Source organism: Oncorhynchus masou, chromosome 30 (assembly GCF_036934945.1).
Source record: "Oncorhynchus masou masou isolate Uvic2021 chromosome 30, UVic_Omas_1.1, whole genome shotgun sequence".
In the NCBI taxonomy this organism is placed as follows: domain Eukaryota; kingdom Metazoa; phylum Chordata; class Actinopteri; order Salmoniformes; family Salmonidae; genus Oncorhynchus; species Oncorhynchus masou.
In genome coordinates this window covers 24,865,638-24,891,315 of record NC_088241.1, presented here as the reverse complement: position 1 = coordinate 24,891,315, position 25,678 = coordinate 24,865,638, and the positions used below count along the sequence as shown (strand labels likewise).

The 25,678-nt window shown below is 40.8% G+C and overlaps 1 protein-coding gene across 2 annotated transcripts in view; it reads left to right on the top strand.

Moving 5' to 3' along the window:
• The window catches only part of LOC135522412 (glutamate receptor ionotropic, kainate 3-like), a 114,380-nt gene extending 104,898 nt beyond the window's left edge, over positions 1–9,482 (top strand). The window contains exons 13-16 of one of the 2 annotated variants that reach the window (XM_064948634.1): positions 448–665; positions 3,003–3,228; positions 4,496–4,741; positions 5,444–9,482. In XM_064948634.1, the coding sequence (XP_064804706.1) occupies positions 448–665; positions 3,003–3,228; positions 4,496–4,741; positions 5,444–5,838 (1,085 nt within the window). In that variant the 3' untranslated portion in view covers positions 5,839–9,482. Of the gene's footprint in view, positions 1–447; positions 666–3,002; positions 3,229–4,495; positions 4,750–5,443 lie in introns of both variants that reach the window. The other variant, XM_064948633.1, reaches the window with a different exon arrangement.
• Positions 9,483–25,678: the final 16,196 nt, after the last annotated feature.

Below are 25,678 nucleotides of genomic sequence, written 5' to 3'. Positions count from 1 at the left end.
AGCTAATTGTAGTCAAATTAAAATATAAGGCTGCCAGGTACATAGATATGCCCCTTCAGTTGTTTTCCATCTGAGAATTTGAGTTAGACCAAGAGTGTACAGTATGTGTGTTCCATTGATCACCTTGTGTGAAAAAGCAACCACGTAAACATTGTGTTTGTTATATTCTGTAACAGTCGTACATAAGGAAGATGCGTATGTGATGTCAAACGTCTCCATTACAGGGGCTACACTAAACTTTTACCTCTGGGGGTACTCTTGAGTTCAAATGGGTCCCCTAAATGGACAGAAATATTGTCTGGAAATGACCGAATATATAATGGAATATGTATATGAACCCTACAGCCAAAATTCAAGCCAAAACGTGAGCTAAACAATTAGCGACTGAATACCTACAGTGTATCTGTAAGATGACCGTTGTTCTCCCTCACCCTGTCTGCCATCCAGGCTCTGAGCTGATGCCCAAAGCTCTGTCCACCAGGATCATCGGAGGCATCTGGTGGTTCTTTACCCTCATCATCATCTCCTCCTACACGGCCAACCTGGCCGCCTTCCTCACCGTGGAGCGTATGGAGTCGCCCGTGGACTCTGCCGACGACATCGCCAAGCAGACCAAGATTGAGTATGGTGTGGTCAAAGACAGTGCCACCATGTCTTTTTTCAAGGTATGCAATCTGCCAAGAATGTTATCCGAAAAGAACAGAATGAAATCTCTTCATTTAATTTCTCCAGTCTTTTTTAAGTAGTTTGAATACGGCCCCATTCATTGATTGAAGCACGCTGCGTACACGCAGTTATATTGTCATAAAACTTGTTTATGAAGAACTGATGCTGCATCAGTACTTTTTTATATACAGTATGCTTCTCAAAATAAATAATCATATTATTTCACAAAATACATTTTTTAATATATTTTTTTATTTCCAGTTAGATCTTAATTCCCACTTCAAAAGCAAGTTCTCCACTTCTCCACGTTGTTTTATGGGATCCTCCCAAAACAATTGTTTTATTCCAAAGTTTCAGCTTTTGCCCTGCAGTGTTCTCAACTTTATTTTATTATTTTGAGTTTCAACTCCGATGCTGTTACTGTGGTGCTGAATAACACGTAAGGGTTTGCTGTTTTTCTGTGTAAGAAATGGAAAACATTGGACACAGTTCTATGGAACATGTTTCATGGACAAGGGAAAATGTGTTTATTGCACACAATAGCAAGGAAAACAGATTATTTTACCCACGGTGATTATCCAATTTTAACACTTTCAAATATTCTCTATTGAATAGTTCATAAATACTTTATGTAATATGTGTGCCTCTGCTAAAGAGTGTATCTTAGGAGTTTCCCCTGCCCTGACAATATAATTGAGGATACATTTTAGTTGACTTCTCTCTGGCCCATTTGCTATTTCCGTCATCCTTATTTCCTTTATATTGTTTTATTTATATTATATTTATTGGCACTTTGTTTTTTTGAAAAGTGTGTGACAAATATTATTATTATTCATAATTTCTCAGCTGCTCTATGACCCGGTCAGAATATCCACCAATAGAATTTTCACCCACATAAAGATTTCCTGTGACCACCAAAAAATCCACTAGGAGAGAAAGAGCACATTAGTACCCGTTCTATTCCATAAGGTTTGATTAACATGGAGTTCAATGAGGGATTAGGCATGGTCCATGGAGGAACTAGAATTTGTGATTATACCAAATTAGAGTCATCAGTTGCCTATCCATTGGAACTACTGGCTATGGTATAAACCAGGGGTGGCCAACCCTCCTCCTGGAGAGCTACTCAGTGTTCAGTGTTTTGCTCCAGCCCCTACTGAAACCTTATCCTACTAATCATCTACTCATCAGGGCCTTTAGTTCCTGATGGCTGCCTGTCTACCCTGAGCTATACCCATCTATTTGAACCTTCTCTAAATGAAAGATTGACAATTAGTCAAGAACTTGATGTAAGTTCTTGGCACAGTAAAAAGTATATTTTACTCCTTGAGCGTGTTTACTTTGATTAGTGACAGATATGATTGCATTGTTATTAGTCAGAGGAGACACAGGTGTCTATAATTACCTTATCACTTGCAGAGCTCAAGTGCCCTTCTCGTTATCACTGGGAGGGCTAACGAGCTCGACTGAAGCGGATGAGGGAGCTGATAAATACTGAAGAGGTCGGGGAGTAGCTGTAGATTTGTCAAATCACACTGCATGGAAGGGCACTGTAGGGCAAAGTAAATCTTTGCACTGTAATCTCTGGCGCACTATGCTATCTTGACAATCAGATGTACTACATGTGTGTCACCTGCACCTATAAATAAAGTTTTTCACATTTTAACCGCCAATGCAAGAATTAAGTAACTGAAGAGCTTTGACATCCTACATATTTTCAAATGGCTAGGGTGATGAGACAGTCATTATCTCAAATTAGGTATGCAATAACATTTGACCCCTTGTCAAATAGTATGAAATATCACATAGACAAACGCAAGGCTAATAGAGAGGGACTCAATTAATCCAGACTTTTTTCTTATTTCCTGTGGATGAAAATAGATGTACATTACCTCCCCATACTAAATGATTGTATCCAGTGGCACAAGTCACTTCTTATATAAAATAAATAAATAGATGTATGAAAGTATAGAAGTGTCAAAGTAGATACAGTACTTGAAAGCTGTGAATGTTAAAGTGGCATTGCACAGTTTATTCCTTTTCTTGGAGCTCAAGGCTCCAATATGTTCCTTTATTCCTGCATTTACATACCTCAAGATGGAGAAGTGTGGGAAAAGGGTAATAACAGCATGATAGGTGCTCAAGATTGCCAGATTATTTTCAACACCAATACTATGTGCTACAAAGATGGGGGCTATATGTGCAATGGGATCAACACACGGTAGAAAACATGTACATTTTTTAAAGTACTGTTTAGACTCAATGCCCCTTTGACCAGGTGTAATGCACAAGCTGAGATTCAACATTGATTGTACTTTCAATTCTTCCCCTTACAGAAATCAAAGGTGTCTACTTTTGAGAAGATGTGGGCTTTTATGAGTAGTAAACAGAGTACGTCGCTGGTCAAGTCCATTGAGGACGGCATCCAGAGAGTTCTGAAGTCTGACTATGCCTTGCTCATGGAGTCCACCACAATTGATTACATTACCCAGCGGAACTGCAACCTCACCCAGGTTGGAGGCGTCATTGACAGCAAAGGCTATGGAATAGGCACTCCGATGGGTAAGATGTAACAAAATCTGTCATTCTTAAGGATTGGCCCCTTTTTTTTGCAATTTTTGCCTAAAATGACATACCCAAATTTATCTGCCTATAGCTCAGGCCCTGAAGCAAGGATATGCATATTCTTGGTACCATTTGAAAGGAAACAATTCAACATTTATTTTTTTGTACCATAAATTCCATAATGTATTATTCCAGCCCAGGTGCAATGTAGTTTTTGTCCACTAGATGGCATCAGTGTATGTGCAAAGTTTTAAACTGATCCAATGAACCATTGTATATCTGTTCAAAATGTTGTATCAAGACTGCCCAAATGTGCCTAATTTGTTTATTCATGTTCGAAATTGTGCACTTTCCTCAAACAATAGCATGGTATTATTTTGTTGTAATAGCTACTGTAAATTAGACAGTGCAGTTAGATTAACAAGAATTTAAGCTTTCTGACAATATCAGATATGTCTATGTCCTGGGAAATGTTATTTTTACTTACAACCTCGTGCTAATCGCATTAGCCTACGTTTGCTCAACGTTCCATGTAAGGGACAAGAAGTTTTATTAGATAAAATAGGTCGTTGATGGTATGAATACTCTCCAGCTCTCCATAACTCCTGCAACAAGCACCATCCCCCATTGATACATTGGTAGGAGGTGGTCCTCTCGAGCTGGACAAACAAATAACACATTCATTCTATATCTGTGCTTTCGATGCAGAGCATTTTGATGAACTGCTATTGTATTTTACTCTTGTTATTTTTGTAATTTCTGGACTATGTGTGTATTGTTAAATTTTTGCTGCACTATTGAAGCTAGAAACATAAGCGTTTCACTGCACCTGCGATAACTTCTGAAAAACTGTGTACGCGACCAATAACTTTTGATTTGATTTACCAGTCAAAAGTTGACACACCTACTCATTTCCAGAGTTTTTTTCTTTATTTTGACTATTTTCTACATTGTAGAATAATAGTGAAGACATCAACACTATGAAATAACACATATGGAATCGTGTAGTATCCAAAAAATGAGGTTGTCACCTGGAATGCGTTTCAATTAACAGTTGTGCCTTAAGTTAATTTGTGGAATTTCTTTCCTTGTTCATGCTCAAAAATAAAGAAAAACCCTTGAATGCATATTAATATGCAATGACAACATACACATTTAAGCCATGTGTTGTGAAAACACCCCTGTGGCCTCATCAGCGAGGTCCAGCTAGTGGTTTGTCTTATCGTACAACCAGACTTAAGCAGACCTGTTGCTTGCCTTACAGGCTCTCCATACCGGGACAAAGTGACCATCGCCATCCTGAGCATTCTGGAGGATGGCCGTCTGCACATGCTCAAGGAGAAGTGGTGGAGCGGCAGCAGCTGTCTGGACGAAGAGCGCCGTGAGAAAGCCGGCCCCATGGGCATTCAGAATTTGGGAGGGATCTTTATAGTACTGGCGTCTGGCCTGGTTCTCTCCGTCTTTGTGGCTATAGCCGAATTCATATACAAGCTAAGGAAGACGGCGAAACGTGAGCAGGTGGATATTAAACCCATGAATGCGATTCAAGATTGTTGGTCAATAATTTATGTACTTGATGTGATTATTTTATGGATGACATTGTTTGCATGATGTACAGTATTTGTATTGGTTAATTTTAGATCCTTCACTTCCATTATTCAACTTGCCTAACTGTGCTTATGTCTGACAATATGAAAACAACTTTTAAATTCAAGCTGCACTCTGTCCATTTTAGTTCCCTTTATTAAAGGGATTTGCATTCCCTCAAATAATCCCTGTGCTATTTGGCCATAAAATAGAACATTTTATCAGGCATAATTGTAAATTGGAGCATGCCGAATTAATCTGTTATTAGTCATTGCAGATGTCAGAATACCATGAAAATCAAGTTGTAAATCGCAGATTGGAGTTATGCAACTAAGCGGGTTGTGTCAAGCATTCTCGTATAGTTAATGGGGTAAGAATACGGCTCTGTGTTCAATCTATCTGACAGAGCAGGAACAGTGCACATTGCGTGGGTTGCATGTGGTGGGGGTTGCAGTTTGACATGGCCGTCAGCGATGGGAGAGGAACAACATACATGACTGTTTTGTGGTTAATGTGTTTTGTACTTTTGATTGTTGACACTCTTTGCTCTCAGTACCATTTAAAGCTAAGGCATTTACCCCCATCCCCCCCCTTCTCTCCCCTCCTCCTCGCCCTTTTCGCCCAGAGGTCTTTCTGCAGTGCCATGGTGGACGAGATCAGACAGTCGTTCACCTGCGGGAGGCGTGTGAAACACAAACACCACCACCAGGTCCCGGTCATGGTCAAGACGGATGCAGTGATCAACATGCACACGTTCAACGACCGACGACTCCCGGGAAAGGACAACATGAGCTGCAACACTGGGATGACCCCCGTGTTCCCGTGACGGTTTGCGCCTCCCAGAGAAAGAGCCTCCTGGGCAATGTGGAGGGCGTGATTGGTCCCGAAACCTGGGACAATGGAATCGAGGGGATTACCAGATTCACCATCAACCACAGCGACATAGGGACACTAACGAAACATGGAACACTAACTCAACATGGTACTATCAAAATGGCAGCATCGGCGACACAGGTATGACAGCGTTCACCCATGTATTCCAAAAGAGACAGAAAACGAGAGAGAGTGAGTTGGAGGAGGAGAAGAACCGTTCCTGGAAAAGGAAACAACATCTCCAAATAATCTGTATTCAAGTCCGATGTTTACGTACGTAACACAAAAATACACTCACCAAGGAATCCTTGATTGACAAGAATGATTCAACCTTTTTATTGGACAAATGGCATAAAGACAGAGTTGGCTTCATTGAGCATGGCAATAAAAGAACTACAGACAGACATGGGAAATTAGGTTTTGATGGGAGATCAATTATGTCACACATAGCACATCATGATCATTCAAAGTCAAAGTTCTGACTGATTCTTTTTTATCTTGTCTGTAGGTCCTTTGGCAGCAGAAAATTATGTTACCTCAAACCTTGTACAGACATAATATTGAGTCTTTGATTTGCTCTCTTTGAGTCACCGTCTATTTTGTGGGAGGCGTTTTTAAACGCATGGCTTGGACCACCGGACTTCTATAATACCACTAGAAGAAACACGTCCTAAGTACATGCAGATGACAGTAATGGAATCCCAACAGTGAGCAAATCCCACAGTAAGAGAGAGCATTAGTCACTCAGTGAACTTGGTTTGCAGATCTTTAATTGACGAAAAATTACTGTTCAACGAGAGAGAGTTGACATCACTGAAGCTATCCTGAGGTTAATGGGGAGACCTTGATTTATTGGTAATAAATTACGTTTCCACATATTGTGCCATTTTGTTATTGTGACTAAACACAATGTAGGGCCATATTTGTTTGTGCTTCACCACATTATTTGCAGACGTATGTTTTGTAGACATGAAGATAATCTTGTCCGTGAAAAAAAAATAAGAACAATGAGCTAGCCAATTTCCAAAGATCTGCCCATAAAATTAAACTAAACATTGGATGTGACTGCTCATGCAAGTGCTTCATGAGATACTGTTCCCAAATGTCTGAATTAGACTATGTTAGAGAGTAATATCCATGGCCTTTTTCCTCTTTACAACACATTGTAATGTGTTCCTATCAGATATAATAACTTTTTGGGGGGGCATCTTATTAATCAAACAAACAAATATACAATACTCTTGGGATAATGAATGAGGAGTGATTTGCTTCAACGTATTCATGTACCAAAATGCAAGTACATAACACTTCAAGTTTACTCTAATTTGGCTACCAATGATAAATGGACATAAACCCCCTTATACTTGTTGCACCACTAGTCTATATTGTCCTCTAAAATAACTACCTGGTCTCATTACATTTTTTGGTATGTACATGTTGAACAACTGTACGATTTAGGGGTATAAATTGAATTTATTTCCTCATAAAAGCACAACATGTTTATGGTTATGTTAAACCCAATCATACCGTTCATGTTTGAAGGGTTATGGTTAGGGTTATAGTCAGCTAGTTAGTTAGCCAGCTAGCTAGGCTAGCTTGGCTAATTGGTTATCTCTAGTTGGTTATATCTGCCAATGTCCACTTAATAAATATTTCAGAGAAATCTGTCTGCATTGGCTTTGTGTTGTTAAAACAAACAAACAATGGCAATATAACATTTTCAGAGAGCAATCAGCCATCTGTTTCCATTTTGTGAAAGTGTCTACAATAATGCCCCTCAGAAATAGCCATATTATAATCGCACAGCGTCCATTGAATTGCTCTTGCTGCTTGCAATGAATTACCTTCTGACTGCTAAACAGATACTCTAATCTAGTAATATCAGTGACATGAAAGAAATGCAGAGAGCACAGTACAGATGTACAGGCTGCATAGTCACTCTTTTAAGCTGTTTGGTTTTAGTTCTGCAATTGCAGGTGATTGTAAATGACTAGGTTTTGTATTGTGTTGGGCGGAGGACATTGGACAAGGGACCTTATGAGTAAGAAACAAATGCTGTCATCATTTTCAATGGTACTACATACTATTCCTTCTGCGTGTGTTTACTTTGTGGCCACGGCAACAGTGAATGTCCCCGGGACACGCAAATGATTTTGCTTATTCATATTGCAGGGCCGATATTAAAGCTTTGTGGCAGCGTTACCGAACACTACGCTACCATTATGGAAATGAGATAGAGCTAGCTCTGAGTGGCTGATGAGACCCTTTTGGTTTTTGCATTTGATTTTCATTCTGTGCACTAGAGATAGATATCATTAAATGAATCATTATCATGAATCAATATCATGCTCAGATGATGAGATGAACAAACAGATGGCAGGGCTGAAGTTTGGGTTTTCTGGGTTTATGTTGTCTGGAATGCCTATAAACTGTATATCTGCAATGAGTATTGAGCTGTATGATGCTAGGAGTCTATATGTGAGCTGCCGGAATAGGGAGCTGAACAGACAGCATACCTCTGTGAGGTTTACAATATTGATAAAAAAGACAAACTATCTTGGGTTCTTTTTTTTCAACATTAACAATGTAAAGATTCAAGGGAACTTAAATCTGTGTGACTTATGATTGGTTTGGTAGAAACTCATTGTATAAATGTTAATCAACTCCCTTCTGCAAAGTAGAGTATATGTAGATAAGATGAACAGGATAAAATGTATTTTGCTAAATTTTTACAGGTAAATGCATACATTTTTGCTCTCAGCCAAACACAATTTCTTAATTTAAATTAGGTTTCATATGCCACTTTAACCTGTACCCCACTCCCACTTCCCCATCCTCCATATTAATTTATTCGATTGGAATGGATTATAATATATTATATTGGATTATGATCATCAAGAGTAGAATATTATATGTAAATCTTATTTTATCACACCTAATATATTGATATGAGGTGTATGTGACGTTGTAATATTGAATTCCCCAAAACTGTAGAGGAAACTTCTTTAGAATAGATTTTCTATGATCTAGCTGGCTCTTTTCTTCTCTTTTGAAACCCATGATGCAGTTGGGCAAAGACTGGTTGTTACACTACACGTTAGACTGGCTTCCAGTTGAATTCTCCTTTGACTGCAAACACAAGTTACTTTAGTGCTTTTTATGTTAATCCATATACTCGCTGAAATAATTGTGGTGAAAATGGACATCAGTGATCCATTAATAAAACTATTTACATTTACTACCAAGATTTGAGTTCAGTTAATTCAATCAATCCCAATTATGAAGCATACTGTCTTTTATAGCAAAATGTGAATCCAGTTCTTTTTCAACATTTTATGAAATCTAAGATAAAAATAAAGAAAAAAATAACATAACGTGCAGTATTTGCTATGAGTTACACTTTATTAAGCAATCAAACAGTCACAGCGCTAGGTATTTACTTATGTTTTGTTTTGAGTTGAGCTGAATTGTCTACTTCTATCGTTTGACAAGAAACCTCTCAAACAATAGGAATGATATGTTGGTGCCGACCGGGGTTTTCTTTGTGGACATGCAGAATTTCTATGAATATAGTTTTTTGTAACGTTTTGGAACATTTTCCGTTGACCTAATAACTGTATGTGTTAAGAGAATACCATTATTAGAATAACCAAGTAAAACATGGGGAAATATAAAATCATAGAGAGGATATTGCGTTATTTTCTTTTTAACACTGTGAATAATTCAATTGTACAGTTTGCTGTATGGGGTTATATGATTTTAATGTTTTAAATAAAACATGTAAAACTATATTACTCTTGTTTTGAGTCCTATTATTCAAAGACACTGTGTCAGTTGATAGACTAGATTCATACAACTAAACCTGAGAATACAAAACTCTCTCTGCAGAGCTGGCTCAAGGAGAACTTTGTTGCCATTTGCCGTATGGATCCATTCACTCGGGCTGGAATATCCCTTTGAAGTCATGCTTTACCTGAGCTTGCTGATACCGAATCATTGAAGTATAAATTCACAGTGACATGAAAGACCGGAGGGCGCCACAGAAACATGTGCATTTTGAAACCTGCTATTTACAATATTACCATTGTGACTTGCTGAGACATGCACATCAAGCAGGGAGAGTGGAGAGAGTAGTGCATGTTGGAGTGGTAAGTGACTGATCTGTCTGTGTGTTGGGAGCTTCTGCTACGCGAAAAAGATGGATAGAGGCCTTCTGAAGAGAGTTAATCTGCAGTGACCGCATCTGAGACTTCAGGGGTAATTACTGATACACACTGAGCGATCATTTGTCTATTTCATGACTATTACTCAATGGCAAACATCCATACATGAGAGCATAGAAGCCTTCTTAGAAATGATCTCTTCTGCTCTTGTCTGTTACATTTAATGAGGATCAGCAAGCAGAGATACCTTCTTATATAATTATATTTACCTAGGCCTTGATAGAGCTTGCCAACCATCAACCCTTATACTATCCCAGTAATAATCATCATCGTTTGGCTGCATAACATTTGTATAAGCGACATAAGTGACAGAATGAGTGACAGAATGCAATATTTCAAGAAAGGAAGAACATAATACATAGTCTGTCCATTGAATAATGGCCCAAGATACACTACATCACCAAAAGGACAACTGCTCGGCGAACATCTCATTCCAAAATCATGGGCATTAATATGGAGTTGGTCCCCCCTTTGCTGCTGTATTCCAGCAGATATTGGAACACTGCTGTGAGGACTTGCTTCCATTCAGCCGCAAGAGCCATTAGTGCGGTCAAGCACTGATGTTGGGCGATTAGGCCTGGCTCACTGTCGGCCATCCAATTAATCTCAAGGGTATCGATGGGGTTGAGGTCAGGGCTCTGTGCTGGCCAGTCAAGATCTTCCACACCGATCTCGACAAACCATTTCTGTATGGACCTCGCTTTTTGCACAAGGTCATTGTCATGCTGGAACAGGAAAGGTCCTTCCTCAAACTGTTGCTACAAAATTGGAAGCAGGGAAACGTCTAGAATGTCATTGGAAGCGTTAAGATTTCCTAGCCTGAACCATGAAAAACAGCCCCAGACCATTGTTCCTCCTCCACCTAACTTTACAGTTGGCACTATGCATTGGCACAAGTAGTTTTCTCCTGGCATCCGCCATACCCAGATTTGTCCATCTGACTGCCAGATGGTGAATTGTAACTCATCACTCCAGAGAATGCATTTCCACTGCCCCAGAGTCCAATGGCGGCGAGCTTTACACCACTCCAGCCAACGCTTGGTGATCTTAGGCTTGTATGCAGCTGCTCGGCCGTGGATTCTCATTTCATGACGCTCCCAACAAACAGTTATTGTGCTGAGTTTGCTTCCAGAGGCAGCTTAGAACTTAGTAGTGAGTGTTGCAACTGAGGACAGACGATTTATATATGCTTCAGCACTTGCTGGTCCCGTTCTGTGGCCTACCACTTTGCAGCTGAGCCATTGTTGCTCCTAAATGTTTCTACTTCACAATAACAGCACTTGCAGATGACTGGTGCAGCTCCAGCAGGGCAGAAATTTGATGAACTGACATGTTGTTGTTGCTGACATTACTAGTCCAAAGCTCTAACCACTTGGCTACCTGCCACCCCACAAGTATGGGCCATTCTACTGCCAATGTTTGTCTATGGAGATTGCATAGTGGTGTGCTCAATTTTATACACCTGTCAGCAACGAGTGTGGCTGAAATTGCCGAATCTCCCCAATTTCGTGGTATCCAATTGGTAGTTAGTCTTGTCTCATCGCTGCCTCTCCCGTACAGACTCGGGAGAGACAAAGGTCGAGAGCCATACGTTCTCCGAAACACAACCCAACCAAGCCGCACTGCTTCTTGACACAATGCCCACTTAACCCGGAAGCCAGCCACACCAATGTGTCGGAGGAAACACCGTACACCTGGCGACCGTGTCAGCATGCACTGCACCCGGCCCGCCACAGGAGTCACTAGTGCGCGATGGGACAAGGACGTCCCTGCTGGCCAACCCTCCCCTAACCTGGACGACGCTTGGGCAATGGTGCGCCGCCTCATGGGTCTCCGGAAGCAGCCGGCTGCAACAGAGCCTGGACTCGAATCCAGAATCTCTAGTGGCACAGCTAGCACTGCGATGTGCCACTTGGGAGGCCCCACAATTCCACTTATTTGAAGGGGTGTCCACATACTTTTATATATATAGTGTATCGCAAAACAATTAACAATAGTCCACAAACTGTAAATGTCTGACTGGGTTATGTCTGCATGTGTGTGTTTGCATCTGATCACAAAGCGAGCCAGCAGACAGACCGAACTGCGACAGAGAGAGATTAACCTTGCTGCCGTGGAGATGCCAGACGTCGGTGTTAAAGGAAGCAGGGGAACCCCGGGCCTCGGCGCTCAGAAGCAGCTGGTGCATAATGAGCGATGGGCAGGGGCCTGCTCCTAATGGGAAGATTTATTATCTCTCACTATCAATTAATCCCTGCGGACAGGCAGGGGCCAGGAAGAGAGCATCAGGAGTACATAAAAGAGAGAGGGACAGAGGGAGGCAGGGATGGATAGAGGGAGCGAGTGGGGGGAATAAAGAGAGATGTGAAAAGATGTGAGAGGTGGTGGAGGGAGGAGTGGACTGAGAGGTAGTGAAATCAGAAGTATGTAAAAGAGGGTGAGAGGAAGGGATGAAGGAAGGGCGGGAACTGGCCATATGTAAAGAGAGAGATATGAAAAGAGACATGAGACTCATGAGTATGTAAAAGAGAGAGGGATGGAGTGGAGGGGGGCTGGCCAGATAAAGAGATGTGAAAAGATGCACGATTTGGAGGGAGCAGTGAAAGATAGTGAAATTAGGAGTGTGTAAAAGAGAGAGGGATGGAGGGAGGGAGGCAGTGGGGGAACTGGACAGATGAAGAGAGAGATCAAAAGAAACAAGTGAGGTGGAGGATGGAGGAAAGACAGGTAGAGTGAAATGAAGAAAAAAGACAGTCGGAGGAGAGTATGAAAATGTTATGGGGATAAAGCCCACAATTGAGAACGATGCAAACGGGAGAGAGTAAATGATAGTGAAGGGTTAAATGTGTGTCACGTGAAAGTGTCATAGGAAATTATGAGTAATAAGATGGGAACAAAAGGAAGCCAATGCATGAAATAGAAGCGAGAGGGAGAAGAGGGGAGAGAGTTGAGGAAATGTGTCAGCTAAAGTGAGAGACGGAACAGAGGTGAGGAGATGAAAAGAAGCAAAGAGGATGGAGAGAGAATTGGAGAGAACAAGGCAGTGAAGGGAACAGGAGGAATAGATGAACAGAGACACGCATAAAAACAATGAAAAAATTATGTAGCTAAGTATAGAAGTTTTGTGGGAGTGATTCATTTACATTGGAACATTAATTCAGATAACAATCGCTCAAAAGGGCAGAACATTATACCATTTTTATGATTATTAATTTAGTTATTTAATTGATTTAATGAATTAAGTCCTCCCACTAAAAGGGATACATATTATGTCAAGCAAAGATATATTTTCCACTGATAGCTTTTATGGAAGGAGGCAATATGTTTTAGGTGATGCAAAGTCGATCTTTAACGCTACCCTAAAATGTGCTAGCTCTGCTGTCAGATATAATACTCTGAGTGAACAAAACATTAGCAACACCTGCTCTTTCCATGACAGACTGACCAGGTGAATCCAGGTGAACGCTATGATCCCTTATTAATGTCACCTGTTAAATCCACTTCAATCAGTGTAGATTAAGAGGAGAAGGTTAAAAAACGATTGTTAAGCCTTAAGACAATTGTTTGTGTGCCATTGAGGGTGAATGGGCAAGACAAAATATTTAAGTGCCTTTGAACGGGGTATGGTAGTATGTGCTAGGTGCAACGGTTTGAGTGTGTCAAGAACTGCAACGCTGCTGGGTTTTTCACACTCAACAGTTTCTCATGTGTATCAAGAATGGTCCACCACCCAAAGGACATCCAGCCTACTTGACACTGTGGGAAGTGTTGGAGTTAACATGGGCCATCATCCCTGTGGAATGCTTTCGACACGTGTAGAGTCCATGCCTGGCAAATTGAGGCTGTTCTGAGGGCAAAAGGGGGTGCAACTCAATATTAGTAGTGTTTCGTACACTCAGTGTATATTTACCCATCGTTGTTTTTACATCCTTCCTACTGTTCTTTAACTTATGTTACGATTGTAGATGTAAATTACAGTAAATATTAATCCCTTCCACAATGTCTTTTATACTAAAGTGTATCACTTCATCCATGTTTCTCCTTATGTTTCATTTTCGTAACATGTGAGGGCTATGTATATATTTTGTAAAGTTGAGAAATACAGACATATAATGAACACAATATCATACTCTGTGCAATATGAAGCTTAATGCACAGTTTGTCTGTACACAGTACAGTATAATCTTTACTATTAGATTGATGTGCTCTGTTGCTCATGCATGGTTGTGGTGGTGTTCTGGCTGTATTGGCAGATGTCCAGCAATTCTCCCGATGACATTGACTGGGCCGTTCCACGGGTGTTCCACATTCTGTCCGGCTCTCTGGGGTGAGCTGCCGGAGCCCCGCGGCCATGCACCATCGACCTGTTAGAGGGTGAGTGGAGCTGCCACAGCCCTGGCCGTGAACGTCTCCCTGGGCCTATAGGGTGAGACCCATCTAAAATGGAGCAGCATTTTTTTTGCTTTGATAGGGGCCAGTGTGCACCGAACCTTAGCATGGACTATGACTGCACAGAAAACCAAGCTCCCTACAGGAATATCAGGTTGTAACCTTGAAGGGCATGGCTAAAAAACAAGATTGCCCAGCGCTAGCATCTGAAGAATGTACTGTAAGTAGCTAGTGCCTTACTTGTTGAACACATAGTTGAAGGAGGAGTGAATTACAAATAAAAACTTGAAGTTAAACTTAAAAAGTCATGACAGATGAAAGGTTTTTGACTTAGTCCTGTACTGGCAAATGTCATTTGGAAGGATAGATATCATGAAAGGGCAAAACAATATGCATTTTTTTCATACAAGCAAAAAATCTAAACTTCGCCCACAGGTAAACAGCGAATATCAGAGGAACATCATCAGGAGATTGTAGTAAACTGGAATATCGGCATACAGTATTTCTTTGAAGTTTCTAGGCTGGTGCACATAACTAGCCTACTGTATAAGATTGGGCCCAGAACCAGTACATTTAATACTGGAGTGTAATAGAAGGTGGCTTAATACTTCTTGACGCACCCATTCCGTTATCGGGATCATTTTCATCAACATCCGCTGAATTGTAGCGCGCCAAATTCAAATTAAATTACCAAAAATATTTAATTAACATGAAATCACAAGTGCAATATATCAAAACACGGCGTGTCAAATTTCAATAAAGCTTTTCGGCGAAAGCATACCAAACATCTCTCTCAGTAGACAAAATATTACAAACAGCTAGCAGCCAAGTAGATTGGTCACGAAAGTCAGAAAAGCAATAAATTAAATTGCTTACCTTTGACGATCTTCAGATGTTTGCACTCACAAGACTCCCAGTTACACAATAACTGTTCCTTTCCTCCATTTGTTTGGCACGTTATGTTCAGAAATCCACAGGCTCGAGCGGTCACGACATCGCAGACAAAAATTCCAAATAGTATCCATAATGGTGGTAGAAACATGTCAAACGTTTTTTATAATCAATCCTCAGATTGTTTTTACAATATATAAGTGATATGTCAACCGGAATGTAGCTTCCTCCATAGGAGAGAGAGAGAAAATGGCTGTTGCGCATCTGCTGGCCCCCAGCCATCCACTGAAGTGATGGGTTTTTTCCTCGCTCATTTTTCAAAATAAAAGCCTGAAACGATGTCTAAAGACTGTTCACACCTTGAGGAAGCCATACGAAAGGGAATCTGGTTGATATCCCTTTAAATGGAGGCAAGGCATCCAATGGAACAGAGAGCTTTCAGGAAAAACAGCACTTCCTTGTTGGGATTTTCCTCAGGTTTTCGCCTGTAATATCAGTTCTGTTATACTCACAGACAATATTTTGACAGTTTTGGAAACTTTAGAGTGTTTTCAATCTTAATCTGACAATTATATACATATTCTAGTTTCTGGGCCTGAGAAATAGGCAGTTTAAAATGGGTACGTTTTTTTGGACACTAATATACTGCCCCCTACACTAAGATGCCCATTCCAATAACATTAGTAACGGTGAATAGTTGATGTGTGTAATTACAGTACACCATAGTCCTCCGATTGAGGAGTCCGATGGAGGGAATAATCATGCATATTCTTCTCCACTAATGAGCCTGGCATAATATGCATCACTCGTGTACTGGGAGAAACCATATGGTTTATTTTTGGAATGAGAATAAGCTATTGTCTATTATGTAGTCTTCATCTTCCAATGTACTGTAGATAGCCAACACAGGCTGGTATCAGAGCTTGGTCCTCAGATAATAATGTTGGCAGGTGGCTGTTTCACCTTCAGTGAGAACTGAGAAGCCTCTTGGACTCTTGGAGAAGCCAATTGCAGAGATGTCTGGAAGAAAATGAATACCTCAGAGACACACTCAAACAATTCAGAGACAGACTTTGAAAGTGCCATGATTTGCATTGAGAAATGTACAACATTTTCATACAGGTTGTTGTAGGCACATTCAATCTCATGAGGACCACCACAGGAATGAAAGACACAAAGTTACCTCTGCTGCAGAGGATAAGTTCATTAGAGTTACCAGCCTCAGAAATTGCAGCCCAATTATAATCCTTCACAGAGTTCAAGTAACAGACATATCTCAATATCAACTGTTCAGAGGAGACTGCAGGAATCAGGCCTTCATGGTCGAATTGCTGCAAAGAAACCACTACTAAAAGGACACCAATGAGAAGAAGACACTTGCTTTGGCTAAGAAACCAATCAGTGGACATGAGACTGGTGGAAATCTGTCCTTTGGTCTGATGAGTCCAAATTTGAGATTTTTGGTTCCGCCGTGTCTTTGTGAGATGCAGAGTAGGTGAACGGATCATCTCTGCATGTGTAGTACCCACCATTAAGCATAGAGGAGGTGTGATGGTGTGGGGGTGCTTTGCTGGTGACACTGTCGGTGCTTTATTTAGAACTCAAGGCACTCTTAACTAGCATGTCTACCACAGCATTACACCATCCCATCTGGTTTGCGCTTAGTGGGACTATAATTTGTTTTTCAACAGGACAACGACCCAACACACCTCCAGGCTGTGTAAGGGCTATTTTACCAAAAAGGAGAGTGATGGAGTGCTGCGTCAGATGACCTGGCCTCCACAATCAACCGACCTCACCCAAATGAGATGGTTTGGGATGAGTTGGACCACAGAGTGAACGAAAAGCAGTACTCAGCATATGTGGGAACTCCTTCAAGACTATTGGAAAAGCATTCCAGGTGAAGCTGGCTAAGAGAATGCAGAGAGTATGCAAAACCTGTCATCAAGACAAAGGGTGGCTACTTTGAAGAATCTAAAATCTAAAATATATTTTGATTTGTTTAACACTTTTTTGTTTACTACATGATTCCATATGTGTTATTTCATAGTTTTGATGTGTTCCTTATTATTCTACAATGTAGAAAATAGTAAAAATAAAGAAAATCTTTTGAATGACTAGGTGTGTCCAAACTTGACTGGTACTGTATATTTAAATACACATTCTGATGTTAGTAATTTATTCAGTGAATATGGCCAAAATATATCATTACCCCTCAAAAAGTCAACTTTGACCACGTAGTCCCAATATATCTGCCCCAGAATGTCCGATCCTCACAAGTTGAAGTGATTATTGATCAAAAATGTCTCTATGAGAAGTTAGTGGGAAGCTGTCGGAGAAAAGTATTTTTGTTTGTTAATGCCCAAGTTAGACAATAATTCTGGAACAGATGGATGCTTTTGTGTATATGCATGGCTTTAAGCATTATAATTATGCCAAAAGCAACTATACATATGATTATAGTCAGTTTTTATTGATTTGCTAAGTCAATTTGGTCAAAATCTGCGACGATCCTATTTGGCTGCTTGAAAAGGACATTACAGTTGCAATATCTCTGCCCATGAATTCACCTAGTACAGTGGCGTCTCCTGCATTTTTCTGAGAGGTTCTTCATCATCTGAGAATAGTCCTTGGTGAACAGACCACAACTGTAGCTGAACACGTGGTTTTTCATATTTTCTGTATATTTGCATGTCATAAAGCCTAATAACTATGTGAAAAGTAACTATTAATTGATCCATTCTGCTGTCTAAGTGTTTATGTTTGATGATCAACTCAGTCTTAATTATGAATGTCAGGATATTTGCAAAAAATTAGAGGACTGCATTCCCGCGGGATGCCCATGGGACCTGCGGTCCCAACAGAGATCATTGCAACAGAATCAGCAGAATAAATACAGCTCGGATCACATGCAAACACTTTCATAGCAGCCACATATTACAAACATCATGATCCCTTTGATTGTTGTATAATTCTCTCTCATATCTACAGTTAACAAACTATAGTTTTGGCAAGTCGGTTAGGACATCTACTTTGTATATGACACAAGTAATTTTTCCAACAATTGTTTACAGACCGAATATTTCACTTATAATTCACTGTATCACAATTCCAGTGGGTCAGAAGTTACCATACACTAAGTTGACTGTGCCTTTAAACAGCTTGGAAAATGATGTCATGGCTTTAGAAGCATCTGATAGGCTAATTGACATCATTTGAGTCAATTGGAGGTGTACCTGTGGATGTATTTCAAGGCCTACCATCAAGCTCAGTGCCTCTTTGCTTGACATCATGGGAAAATCTAAAAAGACCTCCGATTTTTTTTTGCAGACCTACACAAGTCTGGTTCATCCTTGGGAGAAATGTCCAAACGCCTGAAGGTATCACATTCATCTGTACAAACAATAGTACACAAGTATAAACATCATGGGACCATGCAGCCGTCATACCGCTCAGGAAGGAGATGCATTCTGTCTCCTAGAGATGAATGTACTTTGGTGCGAAAAGTGCAAATCAATCCCAGAACAACAGCAAAGCACCTTGTGAAGATGCTGGAGGGAAAAGGTACAAAGTATCTATCTATATCCACAGTAGAACGAGTCCGATATCAACATAACCTAAAAGTCTGCTCGGCAAAGAAGAAGCCACTGCTCCAAAACACCCATAAAAAGCCAGACTACAGTTTGCAACTTCACATGGTGACAAACATTGTACTTTTTGGAGAAATGTTCTCTGGTCTGATGAAACAGAAATAGAACTGTTTGGCCATAATTACCATCGTTTTGTTTGGAGGAAAAAGTGGGAAGCTTGCAATCCGAAGAACACCATCCCAACCGTGAAGCACGGGGGTGGTAGCATCATGTTGTGGGGGTGCTTTGCTGCAGGAGGGACTGGTGCACTTCACAAAATAGATGGCATCATGAGGGGGGAAATTTACGTGGAAATATTGAAACAACATCTCAAGACATCAGTCAGGAAGCTAAAGCTTGGTCGCAAATGGGTCTTCCAAATGGACAATGACCCCAAGCATACTTCCAAAATTGTGGCAAAATGGCTTAAGGACAACAAAGTCAAGGTATTGGAGTGAACATCACAAACTCTGACATCAATCTCATAGAAAATGTGTAGGCAGAACTGCAAAAGCGTGTGCGATTAAGGAGGCCTACAAACCTGACTCAGTTACACCAGCTCTGTCAGAAGGAATTGGGCAGAGTTCACCCAATGTATTGTGGGAAGCTTGTGGAAGGCTCCCCAAAATGTTTGACCAAGTTTAACAATTTCAATGTAATGCTACCAAATATTAATTGAGTGTATGTAAACTTCTGACCCACTGGGAATGTGATGAAATAATGAAAAGCTGAAAAAAAACATTCTCGCTTCTAATCTGACATTTCACATTTTTAAAATAAATTGCTGATCCTAACTGACCTAAGACAGGGACTTTTTACTTGGATTAAAAACTGAGTTCAGATGTATTTGGCTAAGGAGTATGTAAACTTCCGACTTCAACTGTATGCGCTCTCTGCTTCTCACCTTTTCCTTTTGCTTGTTGACTTCAGGGCACAACACATCAGCTGTCTGTGACCAGGCGAAAAATCATTTCCAAGCCAAGCCTTCATATCATAACGGCTAACTGCTACACACATCCTACATCGTTGTCAACATATTAGCTAACGTCATAGACAACATAGCTACTTTCGTAAACCCGCTACGATCATGCAGTCCAGTGTACAGGAATGAAGAAATGTTAGAGGAAATCCTGGTTCAGTCTTCTTTCCACCAGACACTGGGAGATGAATTCACCTTTCGGCAGGACAACAATCTAAAATACAAGGCCAAATCGACACTGGAGTTGCTTATCAAGAAGACAGTTAAAGTTCCTGAGTGGCTGAGTTACAGTTTTGACTTAATCTTAATCTATGGTAAGACCTGAAAATGGTTGTCTAGCAATCAAACAGGCGAAATGTCAGTACAAGGACAAGGTGGAGCCACAATTCAACAGCTCAGACACGAGATGTATGTGGCAGGGTCTACAGGAAATCACGGACTACAAAAACAGAAACAGCCACGTCACAGACACCAACGTCACGCTTTGAGGATAATACAGTGCAACGGATGCGGCTCGCTAACAAAGACTGCTCCCCCTCTCCTTCTCAGTGGCTGACGTGAGTAAAATATTTAAACGTGTTAACCCTCGCAAGGCTGCTGGCCCAGACGGCATCCCTAGCCTCGTCTTCAGAGCATGCACAGACCACCTGGCTGGTGTGTTTACGGACATATTCAATCGCTCCCTATCCCAGTCTGTTGTCTCCACATGCTTCAAGATGGCTACCATTGTTCCTGTACCCAAGAAGACAAAAATAACTGAACTAAATGACTACCGCCACATAACACTCACTTCTGTCATCATGAAGTGCTTTGAGAGGCTAGTCAAGGATCATATTACCACCACCTTACCAGCCACCCTAGACCCACTTCAGTTTGCATACCGCCCCAATAGGTCCACAGATGACACATTCACCATCACACTGCAGACTGCCCTATTCCATCTGGACAAAAAGAATACCTATGTAAGAATGCTGTTCATTGACTACAGCTCAGCATTCAACACCATAGTACCCTCCATCAAGCTATAGGCCCTGGGTCTCAACCCTGCCCTGTGCAACTCGGTCCTGGGCTTTGACAGGCCGCCCCCAGGTGGTGAAGGTAGGAAACAAAAAATCCACTTCGCTGACCCTCAACACCCAAAAGGGTGTGTGCTCAGCCCTCTCCTGTACAACAGTAGTGGGCTTGATCACCAAGAATGACGAGACAGCCTACAGGGAGGAGGTGAGGGCACTCGGAGTGTGGTGTCAAGAAAACAACCTCTCACTCAACGTCAACAAAACAAAGGAGATGATCGTGGACTTCAGGAAGCAGCAGAGGGAGCACCCCCTATCCACAAAAGAATGGTCAGCAGTGGAGAAGGTGGAAAGTTTTACGTTTCTGGCCGTACACATCACAGACAAAATGAAATGGTCCACCCACACAGTCAGTGTGGTGAAGAAGGCGCAACAGCGCCTCTTCAACATCAGGAGGCTGAAGATATTTAGCTTGTCACCCAAAACCCTGACAAACCTTTACAGATGTACAATCGAGAGTATCCTGTTGGGCTGTATCACAGCCTGGTATGGCAACTGCACTGCCCTCAACCGTAAGGCTCTCAGTAGGGTGGTGCGGTCTGCACAACGCATCACCATGGGGCAAACTACCTGCACTCCAGGACACCTACAGCACCCGATGTCACAGGAAGGACAAGAACCACCCGAGCATCTGCCTGTTCACACCGCTATCATCCAGAAGGCAAGATCAGTACAGGTTCATCAAAGCTGGAACCGAGAGATTGAAAAACAGCTTTTATCTCAAGGCCATCAGACGGCTAAACTGCAATCACTAACTCAGAGAGGCTGTTGCCTACATTGAGACCCAATCACTGGACTCTTTAATAATTGATCACTAGTCAATTTAAACAATACCACTTTAATAATGTTTACATACCTTACATTATTCGTGTCAAATATACTGTATTTTAGACCAACTATTGCACCTTGCATTTTCCACTCGGCCATCGCTCATCCATATACTTATATGAATATATTCTCATTCACTCCTTTAGGTTTGTGTGTATTAGGTAGTTGTTAGAATTCTTAGATTACTAGTAAAATGTATTACTAATGAGGTTTCCTGTTGCGGACAATTACTACTGTGGACTGTAATTTGGATGACTATTTCTAAGGCCTACTGTGGACTGCAATTTTGGATGGCTATTTCTGAGGCCTACAATTTTGGCTGGCTTTTTCTAAGGTCTATTGTGGACTGCAATTTTGGAAGGCTATTTCTAAGGCCTACTGTGGATTGCAATTTTGGAAGGCTATTTCCAAGGCCTACAGTGGACTGCAAGTTTGGAAGGCCTACTGTGTACTGCAAATTTTGAAGTCTAACCTTTAATGATTGAACTGGTAAAGATCAATCTTTTTTTTCATTATTTGCAGTATAATTTATTAGATTTTTCTTATATTTGGGATTATTTCTTGATTGTCTTCCTATTTAAATTAATTGATGATTTAAGCCTGAGGACAAATACATACAATATGTTGATTGCAACAGTGACAGATTTTATTTGTTTTGGGGTATTTCGGTGACATTCTATACGCAAGCTGCTGTATTTGTTAATACACATTCTATGCATGACATTTGTGCTGTCCCTTATTTTTCTATTGGTGGCATTAGCTTCAGTGCTAACTAAAGTTATAGCACTGCATTGTATAACTGTGAAAACGAATTGTGCTTCCACAACATGGCAAGTTTAGATGCAGTATGTGTTTTGCTCACCATCAAATAGAAACTTCTGATCTTTTTGTTCATTTCTACCTAAGGAGAAACTGTCAGTGTTTTTATCCCAAGGTTGTTTGCTGCCTACAGCTAGGCTGTTTGAACTCTGCCCTGGACCGTCCTCTCTCCTGTTCTATAGGCGGTAAAAAGTTCACGGAGGCGTTTAACAATTCTGCATCAAACCCCATGCCAGATTTTCTATATCCCCATTACTGCTTGAGGAGCATGCAGTGCATCCTCTATTGTACTTTCATATAACCATCCTAAAATGTGTGCTTGCATAAGAACGAGTAGTAGGCCTAAAATACTGCGAAAGAACAAAGACAATAGCTTTGTGTAATAGTTTGGCTTAAACCCCTGCTTTTATAGGTAGATAGAGCGGTGGGGCCTTCTCTTTATTGCTATGAAGGATGTGTTCAGATGTGAGTCACCGCTACCTGGAAAGCTTTTGCTTTTGCAGGTAACATATGCGGTCTGGCATCTCTTGGCAAACACTGGAGTGTACAGAGCCTACATACAACGCATGCAACAACAACATTGGGCTGGTTTCATTCAAACCTGCCATAGGTCAAGGTTTAAGTACAGTATTTACATGCAATCACATGTATTATTTTGAACATTTTAAGAATTTACTGTACCTGTGAGAGGATTCTAAATGGTACGTATCAACTGTATGAACAGTATGGAAATACAGAAAATAGCCATGTTCAAACTGTATATGACAGTGTAAATATCGCAATTGGGGTTGATTTGGCCCTTTCCCTGTGACTGACGGAAAGAATCATTGGCGATATAAGTAGGAGGTTGCTCGCTCTTTATTTATTTATCTAGTGCACTTTATATGGCCAGTCCGCAAGGAAGAGTGTGAAGGGAGGTTAGCTAGGGGGAAGTTTATGGGCTGTGAAGGCCAATTTGAGCAGCTCGCGGACGGACTCCCTGCATGCTGTGTCACCCCCCTCTTCCATGGTTCCTCCATCGCTCTCAGTCAGGACCTCGAAGGCAACAATATCCCTTATGACTCTGAGAAAACTTGGCACTGTGCTTTTGACTACTTGGGATGTGGACGGGAGGCTTGTAGCTTAAGCTGCTCATTAATATTGAATAAGGAAGTGACAGTTGGAGGAGGCTTGGCACAGAGTCCTTGTGCTGTGGTTCTTCTTCTTTTGACGGGGTCAATCAAAGCCAGCTAGATAGCCAATGAGCTGGGTTTTATGGGAGTATGCGGAAACCCCGTATCTGTTGCACAAATTTGCCGCTAACCTTGTGTGATAGCAAGCCTTTTCCTTTTGGACAAAAATTGCAAGAATATGGAGAGTTATGAAGTTATGAAAACTGGGTGTTTTGCAAATGTTGAGCTTACAATATGGCTACTAATACTGGAAAAGTTAAATCAAAGTACACAGATTTGCAGAAAAATGTGATGTTTTTTCTCCTTTGTATTTCCTTCTACCAGATGTATTGTGTTATATTCTCCTACTGTTTCCTTTCAAATGGTACCACGAATATGCATATCCTTACATCAGGCCCTGAGCTACAAGCAGTTCGATTTGGGTATGTCATTTTAGGTGAAAATTGGAAAAAAAGGGGGCTATCCCTAAGAAGTTTTAATAGATCATTTTTTCTTCATTTAAACAGATCTTTACCGAACATATGTCAGTGACTTTTATCACTCAAAACCACAGCTTCAGGTGAAAACATTAGCCTAATTGGAGTAATTTGGATCCTTCCAGTGAGTATGATTCGTTATTCATAATTCTTAGGCCTACTGACCTCACACTCTCAAACTAATTACTGTCCCTATTAGCTTGAAAAAAGATTTGTCTTCAAGACCTGGTGGTATATGGCTGAATAAAATGACTTTGGCAGGAGGGCATCTGCCATGATCAGCCAGTAAACAAACGTCCGTGAAAGAGGGGCTATACTACACCAATCTAAAATATACACTTGTAAACAAAGCCAAACACTTAATGTAGTGGTTAAACACATTTTTAAAACGTGTACGGCTCTGTATAATTGGTCAGCTATTTACGACATCCTACGACCTCCGATTGCTTACTCTGGATGTGCTAGACTGGTTTTAATAGCTGCTCGTTGCTACAAAATGTTAATGCTTGGCCAAAACATGATTTTATGAGTACAATGTGCATTAATACTTTTGTAGTCTTCTGTTCTCTCTGTGTCAGTGGGATGGCCTGAATTAGAAGTCATATTTAATTACGGTGCGTTATTGCATGCTGGTGTCTCCGATATAAAAGTTAAAGTGACAGTGCTCCTAGCTGTGCATAAATGAGACCATTTCTCATCTTCCTGTATGACGAGGAAGAACCGAAATAAAGCAAATACACTCTTTAATCAGTGCGCCAAACTCAAATAGTTAATAACCTGAGGCAAGACATTTACAAACAAAATGTGTTGAAATTCCAGATTAGCAGTGTTACTCTGATGCATACAAGGGACTTGCTAAAATGCCAATGCCATTTTGAACAAGGCTGGAGTAGACTAAACACCAAAGCTTGTCCTTGGGGGAGAGTCTTGAGCCACAACACCCTGTTATGGTTTCTCTCCTTTGACTTTTCAAATTGAAATGGCCGTTAGGAAAGTGTGTTTGGCACGGAGCAGAGTGGCAGAACGGTAGTGGCGGTTTGTGCCGTTGCATATGGGAAGTCTTTCAAAGTCGCCTGTTGTGCCGCAGGCAGCATTCTAATGAGGTCATCAATAACCTGCAACAGCTGCTTAAAAAGAGACACTCATCTGTTGCAGCTACAGTCTTCTCTAACTGAAAAATATCGACTAAATAATTTGATCCATTTAAGTGTGGCAGTATTTAAATCCTCATAGTAAATGTCTATTTGATTGTCTAATGACATTCACTGTGAATTTATTATGCTTTCTCTAAAAACACCTACCAAAGATATGGATGTTTTCCAATGTAAATGTCTTTATGTAAACGAGTAGACTGACCTTTTGCTTTTATTTGTTGGGAGATATTTTGAATTGATGACTTTTGATCTGTGAACTTATCGTTCATTATAGTCTTGTCTGCCCTATTTTCTATGATTTTTACCATGGTTGTAAGGTTGAATTCCGTCTCATCCCCCTCTCCTTCTCTGTTG